This window comes from Scyliorhinus torazame, chromosome 1, assembly GCF_047496885.1.
Source record: "Scyliorhinus torazame isolate Kashiwa2021f chromosome 1, sScyTor2.1, whole genome shotgun sequence".
NCBI lineage: Eukaryota > Metazoa > Chordata > Chondrichthyes > Carcharhiniformes > Scyliorhinidae > Scyliorhinus > Scyliorhinus torazame.
Genome location: NC_092707.1, coordinates 103,723,430 through 103,742,897, shown reverse-complemented (window position 1 = coordinate 103,742,897; position 19,468 = coordinate 103,723,430). Strand labels below are relative to the sequence as shown.

At 47.8% G+C, this 19,468-nt stretch overlaps 1 protein-coding gene across 5 annotated transcripts in view; it reads right to left on the bottom strand.

Annotated features, from left to right (window-relative positions):
• cabin1 (calcineurin binding protein 1) overlaps positions 1-19,468 on the bottom strand; it is an 807,975-nt gene that overhangs the window by 59,758 nt on the left and 728,749 nt on the right. For all 5 annotated transcript variants that reach the window (XM_072499122.1, XM_072499139.1, XM_072499102.1 and 2 more), the window contains exon 33: positions 3,451-3,739. In XM_072499122.1, the coding sequence (XP_072355223.1) occupies positions 3,451-3,739 (289 nt within the window). The remainder of the gene's footprint in view (positions 1-3,450; positions 3,740-19,468) is intronic.

The following is a 19,468-nucleotide window of genomic DNA, read 5'->3' as shown; positions in this document are numbered from 1 at the left end:
AAGGTGGTTCACAGAGCTCACTTGACGGGGGCGAGGTTGAGCAGGTTCTTTGGGGTAGAGGACAGATGTGGAAGATGCTCAGGGAGCCCGGCGAACCATGTCCATATATTTTGGTCATGCCTGGCACTGGAGGGGTTCTGGAGAGGAGTGGCGGGAGCAATATCTCAGGTGGTGAAAGTCCGGGTCAAGCCAAGCTGGGGGCTAGCAATATTCGGAGTAGTGGACGAACCGGGAGTGCAGGAGGCGAAAGAGGCCGGTATTCTGGCCTTTGCGTCCCTAGTAGCCCGGCGAAGGACCTTGCTAATGTGGAAGGAGGCGAAGCCCCCCAGCGTGGAGGCCTGGATAAACGATATGGCTGGGTTCATAAAGTTGGAGAGGATCAAGTTCGCCTTGAGAGGGTCTGCGGAGGGGTTCTACAGGTGGTGGCAACCGTTCCTAGACTATCTCGCGGAGCGTTAGAGGAAGGTCGGTCAGCAGCAGCAGCAACCGGGGGGGGGGGGGAGAGAGACGACGTCCAGGGAGGGGGGGGGGGAGCTGCCTGGGAGGGTAGATGAGCAAGAGGTAACATGAAGAGTCGGGGAAACTGGCACGTACGGGAGAGAGCCAGTGTACAAGCTATGTAAATATACTATTTTGTCATGTATATATCTTGCTCCGCGCGATTTCTTGTTTCTTTTTTTTTTGTTACGGGGGGGGGTTAATTGTTTGTAAGGGAGAAAAATTGTGTTAAAAACTTTAATAAATATATTTTTTTTTTAAAAAGAGGAACAGTAAAGGAAATAGGAAACAAAAAGGAGAGTGAGAACTAGTTCATGTGGAGAAGAACACTGATAAGACTTGATGGGCTGAATAACTTTGTTTTGGAATATTCCATGGCACTGTAATTAGAATGGACCCAAGAAACCTAATTTTGAACAAACCCAGCTCAATTTCCTGCTGCTTCATTATTCTAACCCTTTACCGCCCCTTTCCCTCTTCCCCTACCCAATGTGCAACCGATTTTGAAAACAAAGACTTTTTTTCTGCACAGTATTTATAAATGGAACGTAAAGTTCCTAAAAACATTTTTTTTCAACCCTGTTTGCTGCCAAGTGACAAATCATTTTCAGAAATTGTTTCCAGCCCTTACTGGAACACTGAGTGAAACTAAAGCATTCACCCAGCTCTCGCTGCCAGTTAGCAATAAACACAACCTCTGCCTAACTGCAGCACAGAACAGTCCCAAAACAGTACGTTTGCTGTAGCAACATGCTGTGCAATGAAACAGCGGGGCAAAGGCTCAGTTCTGTTATTCCAATGAACACACACACCTGGTCATAGTTAAGCCAGGGAGAGGAGCAGAGCTGGGGCCAAAGGTTGCACCTAGACATGTGGCTTGGCAGCTCACCGTGTTGGGCTGATCTCATGCAATGCTGGCCACAGGCTACACGGTAATAGTGGTAGGTGCTGAGGAAGATTGGTCCATGGCAACAAACAAGAGAATGAGTGGGATAAAGAATTGGGAAATATCCTACTCCTAATAAAAAGGACAGGATCGGCCCTGGTGAGCATTTACAAACGAGTTGGTGGTGTGGGATAAGGTTCCTGCCCTCAACAGACCATGCCCAAGAGCCATGGTTATGTGCGGACAATACACAAAAATGGGGTTGGAGATTAACTGTAGTAACTCAGGTTGGGTGTCAGCAATTGAAGCTATAAGGAAAAATGACACAAGCGGATTTTGGTCACTGGAAAAGGATGACTTTGATGTTACCGAACAAAGGTTTTCAAAGTTACAAAGGGAAATTATTAAAAGTTGAACATATTTTCATATTCAAGAATAAAAGGTGCAGCTTAAAAGTGAGGAACTTCATTTTTTAATCTCTTTGCGGATGTAATCATCATCCATCCCTAATTGCCTTTGAAAAGGTGGTGAGCCACCTTCTTGAACCATTGCAGACCATGTGGTGTAGGAACCCACAATGCAGTTAGGGAGGGAGTTCAAGACACTGACTCAGCAACAGTGAAGGAACAACGATATATTTCCTGGTCAGGATGGTGAGTGGCTTGGAAGGGAATTTGCAGGTGGTGGTGTTCTCATGTATCTGCTGCCCTTGTCCTTCTTGGTGGTAGTGGTAATGGGTTCGGAAGGAGACTTGGAGAGTTGCTGGAATGTATCTTGGAGATGGTACACATTGCCTCTGTGCATTGACGGTGGAGGGAGTGAATGTCGAAGGTGTTGGATGGGGTGCCAATCAAGCAGGTTGCTTGTCTTGTATGGTGTTGAGCTTCTTGAGAGTTGGAGCTGCACTCAGCCAGCCAAGTGGAGAGTATTCCATCAACTTCTGACTTGTGCCTTGTAGATAGTGGCCAGGCTCTGGGGAGTCAGGAGGCAAGTTACACACTGCAGAGACTCTGCGAGACTCTGGTCTGCTCTTGTAACCACAATATTTATATGGCTAGTCCAGTTCAGTTTTTGGTCAGTGGTAACCCCCAGGATGTTGATAGTGGGGGGATTCAGCGATGGTAATACTACTGAATATCAAGGGGAGATGTTTAGATTCTCTTTTGTTGGAGATGGTCTTTGCCTGGCATTTGTGTGGCACAAATATTGTTTGCCTTTTAGCAGCCCAAGCCATGTTGTCCAGGTCTTGCTGCTTTTGGACACAGACTGCTTCAATATTGGAGGAGATGTGAATGGTGAACATTATGCAATCATCAGAGGACATCCCTACTTCTGACCTTATGATGGAGGGAAGGTCATTGATGAAACAGCTGAAAATGGTTGGACGTAGGACACTATCCCGAGAAACTCCTGTCTCAGGAAAGGAATAGACCTGAATGTGAACCTTTAAGTTAAAGGCCCAGTTTGAGAAGAACTAAAGTGACTCTCCATAGAATTAGAATTTACAGTGCAGAAAGAGGCCATTCAGCCCATAGAGTCTGCACCGGCCCTTGGAAAGAGCACCCCATTTAAGCTCACACTTCCAACCTATCCCCATTACCCAGTAACCCCACATGACCTTTTTTTTTTTGGACACTAAGGGCAATTTAGAATGGCCAATCCACCTAATCTGCACGTTTGGACTGTGGGAGGAAACCGGAGCACCCGGACGAAACCCACGCAGCCATGGGGAGAACATGCAGACTCCGCACAGACAGTGACCCAAGCCGGGAATCGAACCTGGGACCCTGGAGCTGTGAAGCAACTGTGCTACCGTGTTCTCCAGGAGGTCTGTTGCCTGTAATTCTCTGAATGAATGCCTCTGCCACCTCATCCTCACCAACCTACCTGTAAACCAGAGGCTTTTTTAATCAAGCTTACCATGGAATGAAAATATATTTGTTTTTGAAACCATCTCATTACTGTTGCATTCTCCATACTTCCCTTAAGCGCTTGGGAATGTTTTCCATATTAAGACTGGGAGTGTATACATGCAAGTTATCATTTTAAGCATCATTAAAGTTTACCTTGAGTGAGATACGACAAGCTGGACAGTGTCTCTGTTGGACCAGCAGTTTGGGGTTCGATGTCTCTTGGTGTTAACATTGGTGTAACCTCGGCACCTTGCAGATCCTCCTGGGCAGAGTGGCTTAACTTGGTTTTAGACTGCAAGTCACTTGGCCTGGGGTTTTCAGGCACCACTGTACTGGGTGTAGTCGAAGTCAGAGCAGTTGTGGTAACTGTGTTTGGTGTTGACGGAAAGAAGCTTTCCTTACAGTCCTTTGAGTATTTTGGTGTGGTTGGTGTCTCGCCCGACTGCAAAAACAAATATTAGCTTTAGACCTTCATGTTGCAGAATGCAAAATATACCCAACACGTGGCTATTCGAGGAATCTTGCCACAATCTTAGAGTCACAGTCATGAATCATAGAGGTCTACAGCGCAGAAAAGACCCCTTGGCCCATCGTGTCTGCGCCAATCAAAAACAACCACCTAACTATTCAAATCCCATTTCCCAGCACTCGGCCCATAGCCTTGTATGCCTTGGGATCGCAAGTGCACATCTAAATCCTTTTTGAATGTTATGAGGGTCTCTGCCTCCACCACCCTTTCAGGCAGCGAGTTCCACACTCACGCCACCCTCTGGGTAAAAACGTTTTTCCTCACATCCCCTCTAAGCCTCCTGCCCTTTACCGTAAATCTATGCCCCATCATTGATCCCTCCACCAAGGGGAAACGTTTCTTCTTATGCCCTTCATAACGTTATATATCTCAATCATGTCCCCCCTCAGTCTCCTCTGCTCCAAAGAAATCAATCCAAGTCCATCCAATCTCTCTTCATAACTGACTCTCCAGCCCAGGCAACATCCTGGTAAATCTCCTCTGCCCCCTTCCCAGTGCTATCACATCCCTCCTATAATGTGGATTCCAGAACTGCACACAATACTCTAGCTGTGGCCTAACCAATATTTTACACAGTTCCAGCATAACCATCTGCTCTTAAGCTCTAGGCCTTGGCTAAGAAAGGCAAGTATACCATATGCCTTCCTAACCACTGTGTCAACCTGCTCTGCAACCTTAAGGGACCGGTGTGCATGTGCAGCAAGGTCTCTCTGATCCTTGGTGCTTCCCAAGGTCCTGCCGTTTATTATGTATTCCCTTGCCTTGTTTGTCATGCTCAAGCACATCACCTCACACTTATCCGGATTGAATTCCATTTAGAACATAAGAACTAGAAGCAGGAGTAGGCCATCTGGCCCCTTGAGCCTGCTCCACCCTTCAATTAGATCATGGCTGATCGTTTGTGGACTCAGCTCCACTTTCTGGCCTGAACACCATAACCCTTAATCCCTTTATTCTTCAAAAAACTGTCTATCTTTATCTTAAAACCGTTTAATGAAGGAGCCTCTACTGCTTCACTGGGCAAGGAATTCCATAGATTCACAACCCTTTGGGTGAAGAAGTTCCTCCTAAAATTTGCCATTGATCAGCTCATGTGACCAGTCTGTCTCCTTCTTTGAAGAAATGCCTGACACTTTGTCTGGAATCTCCACTGGATGGCGAGGCCAAAACTGTAATGGGTTGGTAGGGAATGTTTTGTTACCTGTGTGGTAGGTAACATGTGCTACTCAATCCTTGGTTAGTGATGAGGTATTCAGAATCTCGATGAAGAAGATTCGAACTCGTCCAGTCGTAACAAAAGGTTTATTGAGTAACTACAACAATATTTACATGAGTTCTTTACTTTAACTTTGATACTAGTGATAAGGTTAACAAGATCTAACTATGGTAACTATACGTAACTCCTCTAGCCATCTAAACTAGTCTGCTATTGCTTTGGTCACAGTGCACCCAAGAGAGAGAGAGACCTAATGTAGCTGCCTTTCATATCCCTGTTGGTCCGGCCCTCTAGTGATCATGTGGTGCTACTGATTACACATTAACCCCTTATGTACATGCACACTACAAAGATCACTACATCACTACGGCCCTCTCAATGCTCCTGTTTGGTTTAGAGTTAAATCACTGCTCTCTTTGGGGTTGTGAACTTCCTGTGATTGTGAAAGGTGCAACCATTGCTACAAGTGTACCAAAGCAGCTTGCAGCTGGCCCTCTCATTTCAGTGCTGAACCTACTTATTGCCTCATCTTTGGCCTCTAGTAGGTATGTCCACACCTCTGTACTCATGATGTTGTCCAAACAGAATCTAACCAATCAGAAGAGCACAACTGAACTGCCCAGTGCTTTCAGATTTGTCAATACTAGGCCTATATACATGTCACACGGTGGGTCCTGATCTTCTACAAATTTAAATATTAGGCTCAGCAGTGAGGAAATACCCTCTGGATTTCAGCCATGTGCCAACTACAGTAATGACCTGCTTGAGGGGAATGGAGAAATCTGAGGATGAGAAATGACCCAGCGTAGACTGAAGGAGGAGGAAAAATATACTTACAATAAATACAAACATTTAAATGTTACATTGTTCAGTAAAGTTGATTCAAAAAACAAACCATTTCCAATAGCTGATCATATTGAGCTCGACACCAGCTTTGCTGACAACTCACCAAGCAACAAACCTTCTTTTATTTCACTCTGCCTCTCCTCCCACTCCCAAATCCAGTTCACAACCAGCAACTGTGGACAACAGGCTGGTGTGACGGGGAAATGAGAATCATTGTCTTTCTTCACAATCTCCCTAACCCACCTCCCACAAAATGTTTACTGAGTATTCGCTTGGCTCTAATTGGTCTGTACAGAACTGGTACACATTGATCACTATGCTGTGAGAGAAACACACTGGAGAATATTCTTGTGGCTGGTGCCAATCCACTCTCACACTGCTTTGGCGCAAGATGCTAAACGGATTACTCAAAAATCCTTCAGCAGATAATGCAAGCTCATGTTACTAAGAGCAATGCAAAGACAGACTGCCAAGTGCACAGGTCCAAATAAATGGAATATTCAACTTAACATGAAGTGTTTGTTACAGCCTACAGCAGGACCACGCGGGGGTCAACTTCCCACCCACATTCCATTTGAGAGCTCACCCCTGACCCGTCACCCCAAGCTCACTCCACTCTTGAGATCACTCCAAGCCTAACATTCAAGGGCTCATTTTAGCCTCCCCAGGATGAAAATAATAAACTCTGAAGCAACTTTCAAATAGTACCAATTCAATATTTGAATAGCAGAAATTCTCAATATCAGCAAGTCATAACAAAGACGCTGTCCAAATTAACAGATCTCCAATACATTGTGGTGATCTTGTGTGACCTGGTTGGTCTCCCTCCATAAAATTGAGGCCATCCAACACTTGTTCTAGACTTGTGCTGGAGACATTGTTTTTTTTGGTGGAGCAATGACATGCAAACAGGTTAAAATGCTGAACACAAATGAAACACAATGTTTTGATGCAGTAACAAGCTGAGGCTAGTATAAAACTCTGGCAAACATCAGTACAGTGACACAGCCTTCTGCCCTGTAAAATGCAACATCCAAAATAATTAAAACCCTGCTCCCTCCATTTGAATTTACAGCCCACACATTGTGAGTCTGGTCAGATACTAGAATTAATCAGAGAACATGAAAGAGATATCTGGAACTGGGTTTCTACAGGTGGGCTGTAAAATCCCATTCCCACTTACTGCTGTACAGCCCACCTCCTTCCTTCAGCTTGTCCAGCTAGCTGCTCAGAGACCCGGGAGCTGCAGCATTCTCACACTCTGACACTTTGGTGCAGATTCCCAATCTTCTGCTCCCTTTTTCGACTAAGACTGGATACCAAGGCTACATGTAAATCTATTATGTCCAGAGTACACCTCCAGAAAAGGATGACAGAGGTACCATGGCAACCATTCTGTGAAACCGTTAACAAAATGGATATACTCAATCAGACACGTGGCTCTCAGGCTCTTCAGATTTTCTCTTGCTCACAATCATTAAACCCCCTCAACAATTTACATAGCAACTCTCGGGAAAATCACATGGCAGGACACTTGCATCTTATTCATTTTTATAAAAGGAGGCACAGCAATCATAAACTGCAGCTCAGTGAGAAGGCTAAACTGCTCCAAATCTGGACTTTGTGCTCTCTATTTATATTTGAATACAATGATTTTCCCTCTTGGGGTAGCATTCGAGGAATACACAGAAATCTGATCAGTTTCACAGTTTTTTGAACAATTCACCCTCCAATTTCTGGGCAAGTGTCTGAACTCTACACAGCCCCAGTTTATGCTGATAGGGTGGTACATTCGTGATAGAAATACAATGGAAGCATTTGGTATCTATTGTACAGGCATATCATGCATAATCTCCTGCGGTGAAATTTCCAAAAGAAGGAAATAACAATGCAAATTCTGTATGCTGAGCCCCACATGTTAAAATGCACCACATAACTTTGTGAATGTTAATATTCTAATGGGCTGTGAGGCAGGCATCGAAATTTGAAACCTCCTAAACATTCCAACAACACACTATCAAACATCACTCCAACCACAAACTATACAAAGTGATGTACCTTGAAGCTGCACCATGGACTCACCCACAGACATTGTGCATCAAGGTCGGAATCAGTTGCACAATTTGCAAAAAGCCCATTCCACAGACAATTAAATTGGCACAGGTAGGCCAACTGGTCCATTTGTAAAAGAACCCCATTCGGGTTGCAGCAACTTGAGGACCACCTATGGAGTTGAATCCAGGTTCGAATGAGATCAAGTCAGTCAGTCTAAAAGATAACTTAAATCAGAGGACATTTAAAAGGGTTCATAGATGTTCAATGTGCTGGTGGATGTGGCCAACATTACATAGAACATAGAACGATACAGCGCAGTACAGGCCCTTCGGCCCACGATGTTGCACCGAAACAAAAGCCATCTAACCTACACTATGCCATTATCATCCTTATGTTTATCCAATAAACTTTTAAATGCCCTCAATGTTGGCGAGTTCACTACTGTAGCAGGTAGGGCATTCCACGGCCTCACTACTCTTTGCGTAAAGAACCTACCTCTGACCTCTGTCCTATATCTATTACCCCTCAGTTTAAAGCTATGTCCCCTCGTGCAGCCATTTCCATCCGCGGGAGAAGGCTCTCACTGTCCACCCTATCTAACCCCCTGATCATTTTGTATGCCTCTATTAAGTCTCCTCTTAACCTTCTTCTCTCCAACGAAAACAACCTCAAGTCCATCAGCCTTTCCTCATAAGATTTTCCCTCCATACCAGGCAACATCCTGGTAAATCTCCTCTGCACCCGCTCCAAAGCCTCCACGTCCTTCCTATAATGCGGTGACCAGAACTGTACGCAATAACATCTCTGATCTCAAGCCATCCGATAAAGTTAAACACCCAAGCTGGTTAACATCACTACAATTGGCAATTGCAAGGAGCTGAAGCTTCACAGAGATTGGATTACTTTGTGATATAATGAGTACGACAGTGGGGTCGTCAATAAACAAGTTAACAAGGCATCAGTTCAAGCAGGAATAGATAAATTCCTACAGAATGAGGCCATTCGGCCCGTCAAATCTGCACCCACTCTCCGAAAGAGCACCCCACCACCCAATCCCTGTAACCCCATAGCCCCGCCTAACCATCGGACAATAAGTGCAATTTAGCATGGGCAATCCACCTAACCTGCACATCTTTGGGCTGTGGGAGGAAACTGGAGCACGGAAGCCCACACAGACACGGGGAGAACATGCAAACTCCACACAGACACCCAAAGACAGAATTGAACCTTGCGTTGTGAGGCAGCAGTGATAACCACTGTGCTGCCCCTCCAACAACAATCTGCATTTAGATAGCACCTTCAAAATAAGCGTCTTAACATAGTTAAATATTCCAAAGTGTTTCACAAGAGCGATTGCCAAACAACATTTCACACTGGCAGAAAGGTAGGTTTTAAGGAGAAAGAAGCAGGGAAAAAGAAGCAGAGAGACAGAGAGGACAGGGAGGGTATTCTACAGCTCATAGGCTCAGCAGCTCATTTATGTGAAGTGGGTGCTAGCAACAGAAAATGTTGCAAAACTTGAAGCCCCTTTTCTACTTACTAATCTAGTAAACAATTTACTGGCTCTTTAACAGGTACCATTTCAATAGTTGTTAGTGGGTTAAATGCAGCACAAAGTTTCAAAAAAGCATAAAATCATTGGTTTAATACATGAAGTCTCTCAGACACACAGATTGAAGTAACTATTGAGAAATGCCTATGGGAAATGCTGAACAGCCACCAGAGGGATCATCGTGCCTGACATGAGAAATACATAATTTTCAGGAGAGGCACTTTCAATGCTTTGCCATTCTGGTGCTGATTTTAAGTGTCAATCATTGCCCTCAGTTCCCAGTCTCTTCATAAAAAACATGCCTGGCTTCCGTCAGATTTCTCCCAGTGCGCCCTTTCAACAGCCCCCTCCTCCTCCTCACTTTCATTATCCTAATTGATTCAGTGACAATGAATTCGAGTCCTGCAGACGAGAGAATCTCCGTAAAAAAATCCAGCAACTTTCTTCCATGATTTATACAGTGAATTTCTCCATTAGGCCCCGATTAAAATTCAAACAGCTACCGAATGACTGACAAGCTAGCTTTAAATACGGTCTTTCTTCTGCTGTGAATGTTCAATCTTCACGTTAAAAGTAGTCCAAACAGCGATGCGCTGTTCCTTTAAAAGTCTGCTCATCATATTTATTCGAGGGCTGTGCTTCAATTCAGTGGAGGCAGGGGACAGTAGAGAGCCCAGGTAATGCATGAGGCAAATAAACAAAAACATCACAGCAGGTCAGAGAGGAAATAGAGGGACAGCAAGGAAGAGAGTTTCTTTGAAAAATGTTTTTTAAAAATTTCTTTTATTCTCCTTTTTCACATTTTCTCCCACATTTACACCCATCAACAATAACTAATAATCAGCAAGATATGTCAATCCCCATAATAACAACGATCCCATCCGCCCACCAAACCTCAGCCCACATGTTTACATAAACAAATGACAAAAAGGAATCAGGGATTACCCATAGTCACCCTTAAACTACACCCCCCTCCCCCCCACCCCACCCCCCCCACCCCCAACTAATGTTCGATGTTATCCAGTTCTTTAAAGTGCATAATAAATAGTGCCCATGACTTGTAGTACCCCTCCGAGCTTCCCCTCAGTTCGAACTTAGCCTTCTCAAGGGTCAAGTATTCCAACAGGTCCCCCCGCCACGCCAGGGCACTGGGTGGAGAGGCTGCTCTCCATCCCAGCAGGATCCGCCTTCGGGCGATCAACGAGGCGAAGGCTATGATATCTGCCTCCGCTCCCGTTTCCAACCCTGGCTGGTCCGACACCCCGAATATGGCTTCCTGGGGACCCGGGTCCAGTTTCACACGCACCACCTTGGAAATCACCCTAAACACCTCCTTCCAGTACTTCCCTATCTTTGGACAGGACCAAAACATATGAACGTGATTCGCGGGCCCCCCCCCCCCCCGCAATGCTCACACACATCCTCTACTCCTTCAAAAAATCGGCTCATCCTCGTCCTCGTGAGGTGTGCTCTGTATACCACCTTCAGCTGTATCAGCCCCAACCTCGCACAAGAGGTGGCGGCATTCACTCTCCGGAGCACCTCACACCAGACCCCCTCCTCTATAACCTCTCCCAGCTCTTCCTCCCACTTTGCTTTGATCCCTTCCAGTGGTGCCTTATCCTCTTCCAGAATAGCTCCGTACACCGCTGACACTGCCCCCTTCTCCAGTCCCCTTGTCGTCAACACCTCCTCCAGCAAAGTGGAGGCCGGTTCCTCTGGGAAGCTCTGTATCTCCTTCCTGGCAAAATCCCGAACCTGCATGTACCTAAACTCTTCTCCCTGCTCTAGCCCATACTTCGCTTCCAGCTCCCTCAATCCTGCAAACCGACCCCGAAGAAACAAATCTTTTAGCGTCTTAATCCCCTTCTCTTCCCATTTCCGAAAACTTCCATCCCACCTCCCTGGCTCAAATCTGTGGTTCCCCCGAATCGGCATTTCCCTTGACCCTAAACCCAACCCGAAGTGTTGGCGAAACTGCCTCCAGATTTTCAATGAAGCTATTATTACCGGACTCCCTGAATATTTCCCCGGAGCTATCGGGAGCGGCGCTGTTGCAAGTGCCTTCAGCTCCGACCCCCTGCACAAACTCTCCTCCATTCTGACCCACTAAGAATCCACCCCTCTGACCCAGCTCCGCACTTTCTCCACATTCGCCGCCCAGTAGTATTACAACAAGTTCGGGAGACCCAAACCCTCTGCCTGCCTTCCCCTCTGTAGCAGCACCTTTCTCACTCTGGCCACCTTCCTCCCCATATGAATGAGGTAATCCTTCCCTCAATCTCCCTGAAACAAGACTTTGGCAGGAAAATCGGTAGGCATTGAAAAATAAACAGGAATCGCAGCAACACATTCATTTTAACCGCCTGTACCCGACCTGCCAATGACAGAGGAAGGCCGTCCCACCTTGCCAGATCGGCTTTCACTCTCCCCACCAAACTAGTGATGTTGTACCTGCGAAGCCTCCCCCACTCCCGGGCAACCTGCACCCCCAGATACCTAAAATGAGTAAGAGAGTTTCTTTTAAGAACATTTGATTGCATGCAAATCAATGAGGAAAACTACACCAAAGGCTTAATGTCCTCACTTATTCAGTGAATCTATTAACATGATGTTCTCTATCTTTGTGCATAGATGCATTTAAGTAGAAGCTTAAGTTGTTTGTGCACACAAAGGAGAAGGATATGCTGATCGGGCAAGATGAAATAGAATTGGAAATTGCTCGTATGGAGCACAAACACCAGCAAAGGGTAGTTGGGCCAAATAGCCTGTTGTGTGCTGTACATTGTGTTATTCATTGTAATAAGTCATGCCAAAGAGAGAGGTGGGAACTCTCATTATTTAATATGTAAAACCAGTCTGGAGTCCAGAGCTGTCAGATCAATTATTTGCATACTGATCTGTGACGTGGATGTAGCAGCAGTAGACCATGTCCTGGCTAAGAATTAAGAAGCATGGGGACTTCCGGTGGCGGCTATGAAGGAGTAAGACGCACATTTGGTGACTCCCACTCTGGTCGGACTTTTGGACCTTTACCCTCGATTTTTTAACGGACTTGAATTGCAGAATGGAGGTTAATAGCAATTCTCTACTGAATTCCCACTTCGGTACATGGAGAAAAGGAGTAGAAGTGTTCGTAAGGGCAGAAACAAGAAGGCAAAGAAGAATTGGGCTGTAGTTGCAACAGGGGACAGCATGGCGGAGGGGCGAACCTCTGGCTTGTCGACCCAGCAGTCTATGGAGCAGCTGATGCAAGTCATCCAGGAGGGCTTTGCTACGCAGAAACGGGACTGCTTGGACCCGATGAAAGTGTCGATTGAGCGGCTGGAGCTCAGATTGGACGCCCAAGATCGGGCGATCCAGAAGGTGGAGAAGGCGCTGGCTGAGCAGGAGGAGCATCAGACTGCGGTGGAGCTGGAGGTGGGGATGCTGAGGGACCAGCAAAAGAAGCTTCTGGAGAAGGTGGAGGACCTAGAGAATAGGTCCCGCCAGCAGAACCTAAGAATTGTCAGGCTCCCGGAGGGGTCCGAAGGAACGGACGCTGGGGCATACGTCACAGGCATGTTTGAGAAGCTGCTGGGGGATGGGGCATTCTCCCGGCCCTTGGAGCTGGATAGGGCTCACAGAGCACTTGTGAAGAAGCCGCGAATGGGAGACCATCCCGAAGGCTATGGTGGTGGGATTCCACAGGTTCTTGGATAAGGAGCGTATTCTACAGTGGGCCAAGCAGACACGGAGCTGTAAGTGGGACAATAGCATCCTGCGGGTTTACCAAGACCTGAGCGTGGAGATGGCCAGGGGGAGGGCAGGCTTCAATCAGATCAGGGCGATCCTTTTCAAGAAAAAGGTAAAGTTTGGACTGTTATACCCAGCCCGTCTCTGGGTCACGCATGAGGATCACCACTTTTACTTTGAGTCGCCTGAGGACGCGTTGGACTTTGCAAGGAAGAAAGGGCTGACGAAGGACTGAGAACTTTTGAACTTGGCTGCAATGTTCGTGTTTCTGTTTTCTCTGTTTTTGTAAAAAGTTTCTCATTTTGCTAGGAACCAGCAGTAGAGCTGGGTGAGTTTAGGTTTTCATTTGCACTGTTGGGGGATGGAGGTGTGCTAGTTTTGATCTTGGTGGTTTTCGGTTGGGCAATTGTGTGGGGATTGTTTGATGTCGGAGTTTGTTTGTAAGAGCGGGGGGTGGGAGGGTGGGGAGGGAACAATAGGTGAGAGACTATCTGGCGCCGGGGATGGGATGGGGGTCACCAAGCTAGCTGGGTGAGCTAGCTCTCGGAAGCGCAGTGGGGTGTGTGCATATGTTTGGTTTAGGAAAGGGATTGGGTTACAGGGTGTTGTTGCTAGGGGGGTGAATGTTCTGCTGGCTAGGGAGGGACTTGGGCTGAGGGACACAGATGCGGTCGGGGGCTGCCTGGGTATGGACCGGTGGAGGCGCGGATCATGAGCTGGTGGCGGGCCTAAAAAAGGGGGATGACTGATCAGCGGAGGGGGGCAATGAGCCCCCCAACTAGGCTGATCACCTGGAATGTTCGAGGGTTAAATGGGCCGGTCAAAAGGGCACGTGTGTTCACGCCTTTTAGGGATTGAAGGCGGATGTGGTGATGTTGCAGGAGACGCAACTTAAGGTAACGGACCAGGTTAGACTGAGGAAAGGCTGGGTCAGCCAGGTGTTTCATTCGGGACTAGATTCAAAGACTAGAGGGTTCGCGATCCTGATCAATAAGCGTGTGGTGTTTGAGGCAGGTAGAATAATCTCGGATGTGGGAGGTCGGTACATTATGGTCAGAGGTTTGGGCAGCCGAGGGCAAAGGAGTTCTCCTTCTACTCACACGCGCATAAAGTGTACTCCCGGATTGATTTCTGTATTTTGAGCAGGGCCTTTCTGGCAGGGGTGGTGGACACTGGGTACTCGGTGATCACAATCTCAGACCATGTACCGCACTGGGTTGACCTGCAGGTTAGATAGTAATCAGCGCCCGCACTGGAGGTTGGATGTGGGACTTTTGGCGGATGAAGGGGTGTGCGAGCGGCTGAGGAAATGTATTCAGAGCTACCTGCAGGTCAACGACTCGGGGGAAACATCGGCAGCGGTGGTTTGGGAAGCACTGAAGGCGGTGGTCAGGGGGGAGCTGATCTCGATTCGGGCTCATCGGGAGAAGGTTGACAGGGCAGAGATGGACAGACTGGTAAAGGAGATATTACAGACCGATAGGAGGTATGCGGAGACCCCCAGAGGCAGGGCTCCTGAGGGAACGGCGGAGGCTGCAGACGGAGTTTAGCTTGCTGACCACAGGGAGGGCGGTGGAGCAGCTGAGAAAGGTGAGGGGGGCGATTTATGAACATGGGGAGAAGGCCAGCAGAACGCTTGTACAGTAGCTTAGAAAGAGGGAGGCAGCTTGGGAAATAGGGAAAGTAAAGGACGGTGAGGGGAACCTGGTTGGTGATTCGGTAGGGGTGAACAAGGTGTTTAGAGATCTTTGCAGCAGGCTGTACAGGTCGGAACTCCTTACAGGGCCGGAGAGGACGAGGCGCTTCTTGGAGGAGCTGAATTTCCCAATGGTGGACGGAGAGCGGGTAGAAGGGCTGGGGTCCCCAAGTGGGCTGGAAGAGATAGTGGAGGGCTTGATACTGGCGGGTAAGGCCCCGGGCCCAGACAGGTACCCAGTGGAGTTTTATAAAACGTTCTCGGGGATATTGAGACCGTTGTTGACGAGGATGTTCAATGAGGCAAGGGAAAGAGGGGTGCTGCCCCCGACGATGTCACAGGCCACGATTTCGCTGATTCTGAAGCAGGACAAGAACCCGGAGCTGTGTGGGTCCTACAGGTCGATCTCCCTGCTGAATGTGGATGCCAAGTAGGGCAGCATGGTAGCATTGTGGATAGCACAATTGCTTCACAGCTCCAGGGTCCCAGGTTCAATTCCGGCTTGGGTCACTGTCTGTGTGGAGACTGCACATCCTCCCCGTGTGTGCGTGGGTTTCCTCCGGGTGCTCCGGTTTCCTCCCACAGTCCAAAGATGTGCAGGTTAGGTGGATTGGCCATGATAAATTGCCCTTAGTGTCCAAAATTGCCCGTAGTATTGGGTGGGGTTACTGGGTTATGGGGATAGGGTGGAGGTGTTGACCTTGGGTAGGGTGCTCTTTCCAAGAGCCGGTGCAGACTCGATGGGCCGAATGGCCTCCTTCTGCACTGTAAATTCTATGATTCAAGTTGCTGGCCAAAATCTTGTCCTCCAGGATTGAGGATTGTGTTCCGGACATTATTGGGGAGGACTAGACGGGGTTTGTTAAGGGTAGGCAGTTGGGGGCCAATGTAAGAAGGCTGTTAAATGTGATCATGATGCCTCTGGAAGGTAGGGAGGTTGAGGTAGTGATCGCAATGGATGCAGAAAAGGCTTTTGATCGGGTAGAATGGGATTATCTATGGGAGATACTGGGACGGTTCAGATTCGGGCGGGGCTTTATTGACAGGGTTAGAGGGGATGGGGGAAATCATGAAGACTTTAGGGGTATAAGCTAAACATGGATAAGAGTGAGATGTTTGTGGTTCAGGCGAGGGGACAGGAGGGGCGACAGGGGGAGCTGCCGTTTAGGTCAGTAGGGGGTAGTTTTAGGTACTTGGGCATCCAAGTGGCGCGGGAATGGGACCGGCTGCATAAACTGAATCTGGCCCAGCTAGTGGAACAAATGAGCACGATTTCCGGAGATGGGACGCTCCCGTTGTCGCTGGCCGGGAGGGTACAAACGATGAAAATGACAGTCCTCCCGAGGTTCCTATTTGTATTTCAATGTCTCCCCATTTTTATTCTGCGGTCCTTTTTTAAGCGGGTAAACAGAGTGATCACGGGCTTCGTTTGGGCGGGCAAGACCCCGCGGGTAAGGAAGGTAATGCTCGAGCGGAGCGGGGGGGGGGGGGGGGGGGGGGGGGGGGGGGGGAGGGCGGGCTGGTGCTGCCACATTTCAGCAACTATTACTGGGCGGCTAACATAGCCATGATCAGGAAGTGGGTGGTGGGGGAGGGTTCGGCATGGGTGTGTATGGACCCGGCTTCTTGGAAGGCCACCAGTCTGGGGGTGTTGGTAACTGCGCTTCTGCCGCTCCCGCTGGCACGGTACCCCACCAGCCCCATGGTGGTGGCGGCCCTCAGAGTTTGGGGCCAGTGGAGGCGGCATGTGGGAGCAGTGGGAGCATCGGTCTGGGCCCCAATTCGTGATAACCACCGGTTTGCCCCGGGGAGTATGGATGGGGGGTTCCGGCTTATGGCGGAGAGCGGGGATTGAGAGGATGGGAGTTGTGTTCATAGACGGGAGCTTTCTGAGTATGAGGGCGTTGGAGGAAAAGTTTGGGCTGGTGAGGCGAAACAAATTCAGATATTTGCAGGTACGGGACTTCCTTCGTAAACAGGTGGCAACCTTCCCGCTCCTACCGCTGAGGGGGATTCAGGATAGGGTAATTTCCAGAGGGTGGGTAGGGGAGGGGAGCGTCTCGGACATCTATAAGGAGTTTATGGGGTCGGAGGAGACGCAAACCAAGGAGCTGAAGCGTAAGTGGGAGGAGGAGCTGGGAGGTGAGATAGAGGATGGTTTATGGGCAGCCACGTTGAGTAGAGTCAACACGTCCGCAACATGACACAATTTAAGGTTGTGCCCCGGGCGCACATGACAGTGGCCCGGATGAGCAGATTCTTTGGGGTGGAGGACAGGTGCACAAAATGCGCGGGAGGCCCAGTGAACCATGTCCACATGTTTTTGACATGTCCAAAGCTTAGGGGATTTTGGCAGGGGTTTGCAGATGTCATGTCCAAGGTTTTAAAAACAAGGGTGGCGCTGGGTCCAGAGGTGGTGATTTTCGGGGTGTCGCTAGATCCGGGAATCCAGGATGAGAAAGAGGCAGACATTTTGGCCTTTGCTTCCCTGGTAGCCCGGAGACGGATACTACTGGCATGGAGGGACTCAAAGCCCCCGTCGTCGGAAAATTAATTAATCGTTAGCAGCCTTGGGGGGGGGGGGAAGAGAGTAGTTTAGGTTAGAGCGGGGGGTTAATAAGGTTGGGACCTGTACGAAAGGTAAACGGTTTTTGCACTATGTTTATGGTTTCATGTATCTTGTCTATTTTGTTGTTGTTTCTATACCAAAAGTACCTCAATAAAATGTCTATTTTTTTATTTTAATTTTTTAATAAATTTAGAGTACCCAATTAATTTTTTACAATTAAGGGGCAATTTAGCGTGTTCAATCCACCTCCCCTGCACATCTTTTGGTTGTGGGGGCGAAACCCATGCAAATACGGGGAGAATGCAAACTCTTCACGGACAGTGACCCAGAGCCGGGTTTGAACCTGGGACCTCGGCGCCGTGAGACTGCAGTGCTACCACTGCGCCACCGTGCTGTCCTAATAAAATGTTGATTAAAAAAAAAAAGAATTAAGAGGCATTCCATCAGTCTGATGTTGTGTGAAGCTATTCTGATTAAATTAAAAGGTTTATGCTATAGAACAGCAAGGCTCTTTAACAAAGAACTTTATGAATGTATTCTCTGCTAACACACAGGACCATTAGCGGATCAGGAACCTGTTAGCAGCTGGAGCAAGCTTTGTCCAGGCTCTTTAACTGAGGCATTGCATTAAAATCTCACCTTTAAGTTCCCTGACCGATCAGGCAGGGCAGGTAGTATGGTGTGTCAATTCTGTCAAAGGCAAGATTCCTATTAAAAGGACTACAACATGGATTACAATGACACACCAGCATTGTCTTTTTCACGCTGCATAAACCACAGAAATCGGGAACAGAACTGGGAAGGCTGCTCCCCAGGTCTTTCACTCTTACCTGCAGATTCTACCGAGGGGACGGCAGTAAGGTGATCTTTCCCAAGGCAAGGACATGGAGAAAAAGGAAAACCTCCCCAAGCAAGCAAGCAAACTAGGATCGCAAATGGCTCAGGATCTTACCTGCAGAAGTGAGAGAGTGCACCAAGGGATTCCAGGACCTCAAGAAGGTAAGAAAGGTGAGTGACAATACACTCAAAACCATTCATGATTTTGAATACCTTTAGCAAATTTCCACTTAACCATGTCTGGCCTAGAACCATAATATAGTAAAGCAAGGAAAGAGGCCATTCAGCCCAACGACTCTGCACCAGCTCTTTCAAAAAGTAATTCATTTTGTTCCAATTCCTGCTCTTTCTCCACAACCGTGTATTTCCTTGAAGTATTTATTCTGTTCCATTTTTAAGGTTATCCCAGCTTCTCCCATATATCTATAATTTCTCATTCCTGGAACTATTTAAAAAATTTTTTTTCGAGTACCCAATTCATTTTTTCCAATTAAGGGGCAAGTTAGCGTGGCCAATCCACCTACCCTGCACATCTTTTGGGTTGTGGGGGCGAAACCCACGCAAACACGGGGAGAATGTGCAAACTCCATACAGACAGTGACCCAGGGCCGGGATCGAACCTGGGACCTTGGCGCCGTGAGGTGGCAATGCTAACCACTGCGCCACCGTGCTGCCCCATTCCTGGAACTATTCTAGCAAATTTCGCCAAAGCCATCATGGTCTTTCCTAAATTGTTGTGTCCAGAATTGAACTCAATATTCGAGCTAGGGGTGAACCAATGGAATATTTAGCTCAGCATAACATTTTGGCTTTTGTGCTCTACATCTTCATTTGTAAAGCCCAGGGTCTTTATTAACATTTTTTGTTAACCTGCCACCCAGAATTTTTGTTATGGGGTTGGGGCCCTGAGGTCCGAGGCAGGCTGTTCACATCCCTGATCCTACTGCTGAGGTGCTTTTGGCCAAGGTCCTATTGGTGTTGGAACTGGCCAAAGATGATTTCACTTGCAGCTGTGCAGGGACAGACTTGACCAGCAGACGATGGGGCAGCATGTACTGACTGGGTAGTGAGGATGCAACACGCTGTTGAGGCTGCACTTCCATGTCCCCGTTCATTATTATTATTATTATTATAAT